This window comes from Propithecus coquereli, unplaced genomic scaffold, assembly GCF_000956105.1.
Source record: "Propithecus coquereli isolate 6110/MARCELLA unplaced genomic scaffold, Pcoq_1.0 Scaffold10, whole genome shotgun sequence".
Taxonomy (NCBI): domain Eukaryota; kingdom Metazoa; phylum Chordata; class Mammalia; order Primates; family Indriidae; genus Propithecus; species Propithecus coquereli.
In genome coordinates, this window is record NW_012133858.1 from 5,274,856 (window position 1) to 5,276,967 (window position 2,112).

Here is a 2,112-nt window from a genome sequence, read left to right on the forward strand (position 1 = left end):
GATAGCGTAATGTTTAAAAGAAGAATGGGCTCTGGCACCAGATATGTGAGTATGAATCCAGTTTCCACAGCTAACCAGCTGTGTAACTGTTAGGAAGTTATTTGAACTCTCCACCCTCAATTCCCTCATGTATAAAATAGGGATAACATTCTGATTCAAGCAGTGGAGATGGAAAAAAATTAAGTTAAAAAATAAAAATAAAATAGGGATAATAGTATCTACCTCATAAAACTACTGAGAATATTAAATGAGACAGTATATGTCATATGTAAAAGCACTTAGAGTAGTAACTGCCACATAATAAATGGTATCTAAATGTTAGCTGCTGTTATTAGTATTAAGATGGTAGCAAACAAGTGTTTTTAAGGGAATTAAATTTTGTTTATGCACATGACTATGCCAACTATGTGACAGATGTTTTTACAGGTTCTCTCATTTAATCTCCTCAATTCTCTGAGACAGAATTTTATACCTATTTATGCCTATTTTATAGCTAAGGATAAGAGGCTCAGGTAAGTAAAAAGTACTTTGCCTACCGTCACTACAACAGTAGAGGCAGAATCGGAATCTGAATTTGCGGGGTGACTGTGACTACAAAAACTATGTCTGAAGCTAGGAGAGGTTAAGTCACTCGACCCAGCGGCGAAGGCTGAGACTCGAACCCGGGCCTGACACCACAGCCAGCGCTCTAGAGGGCTACGACGATTTATACAGAATATACATCTATGGACGGAGCGGATGGGTTAGATGGGAGAGTCAGTGCGCCCCCACTCCCTTGTTCCTGCTTGTCTTTGTTTTGTTTTTTCAAGCAGAGTTTTGCAAGTCCCCCTGCCCGAAAACCCCCTCAGTTCCTCTCCACCCCCACGGTGGACTCCTCGGGTCCGCAGCCCTCACCTGGCCCGGTCGGGATGCGGACCTGACCATCTCTCGAAGCCTCAGAAAAGCCCAGACAGAGCGAAGACACGCCACACGGTAAAAAGAATTAACCGCCTTGGACTCCTGGACCTTCTTGACCCGCCCCCCGAGCTTCCGCTTCCGGAAAGGAGCCCGCCGAACAGCGCGCTTCATAGTCTCCGACGCGCCTCCCCGGCCTTTCTCCCGCTACAGGCCCGGCGCCCTGGGCGTGCGCAATAGATCCTCCCCCGACGCCGGGCTCGTCACACACGCGCGGAGGCTGGGAGAAGCCAACACACAGGAGCGGGGCGGGGCCCTGTGGGGGCGGGACCGGGGGGGCCGAGGGCGGAGCGAGGGGCTGGCCTGGGCGGAGCCGGGGCCCTGAACACCTGAAGGTGGAGTTCGCCGGCCTGTCCCTGGGCTTGCAGCGGAGGAGCGCTGCCCTCCATCGACCGGGAGAAACAGGAACGAGGACTCGCCAGAGCCAGAAGAAGGGACCGGGGTAGGGGGCGGATAGGTTTTAGAGGGAACTGCGCACGATTTTGGGGTTTTCTCTGTTTATTTTTAGTTTGGCATCTTGTGTGCCTTTTTGAATGATCTTGTTCTTGATATTCAGTAATAATCAAACCTCAGGATTGTAATCTTTGAGTAATTCTGATGGCAATTTCAAAGTTATTCACTGTGACCACTGATCTCAGAACGGTGCTCTTTAGTTGGGATTTAGTTTTACTTCCATGCATAGTTGTCTGCTCTTCTGTTGAGGTGATTACTGTTGATAAAGAGTGGCACAGCGTTCTTACCATTGACGTGCTGCACAAATTTTAGTGGGGATTAGTCATTGGTTTTTAAGGCATTGAGTTTGGGGTTAATGTTTTAAATTCAAGTTGAAGAGAAATTAAATAACTCAGTTGATTGTATTTTTTTTAAATGGGGAAAGTAGCTACCCTTTAAAAGTCTGTTAAAATTAATATCGAAGCCCAGGAACTAAAATATGTCCACGAATATATTACACATTCATGCTGAGTGGTTTTAGGAAACTGAATATTTTGTAAATTTAGAGTTAGATCATACTGTGAAAACCTCACCTTTCCTTTACCATCCCTCGCATAGGTTTTTAACATATCCGCCTGAGATTCCGGGTTTTTTCTTAGTTAACTTGATTTTTTTTTTTAAACTTGTATTGATTTTTCTTAATTAATACATGTATATTTTAGAATA

General features: G+C 45.4%; 1 protein-coding gene across 1 annotated transcript in view; it reads right to left on the minus strand.

Moving 5' to 3' along the window:
• Window positions 1–1,068, minus strand: part of CCDC14 (coiled-coil domain containing 14) — a 64,789-nt gene extending 63,721 nt beyond the window's left edge. The window contains exon 1 of the mRNA XM_012639631.1: window positions 866–1,068. Within this exon, the coding sequence (XP_012495085.1) occupies window positions 866–1,068 (203 nt within the window). The remainder of the gene's footprint in view (window positions 1–865) is intronic.
• Window positions 1,069–2,112: the final 1,044 nt, after the last annotated feature.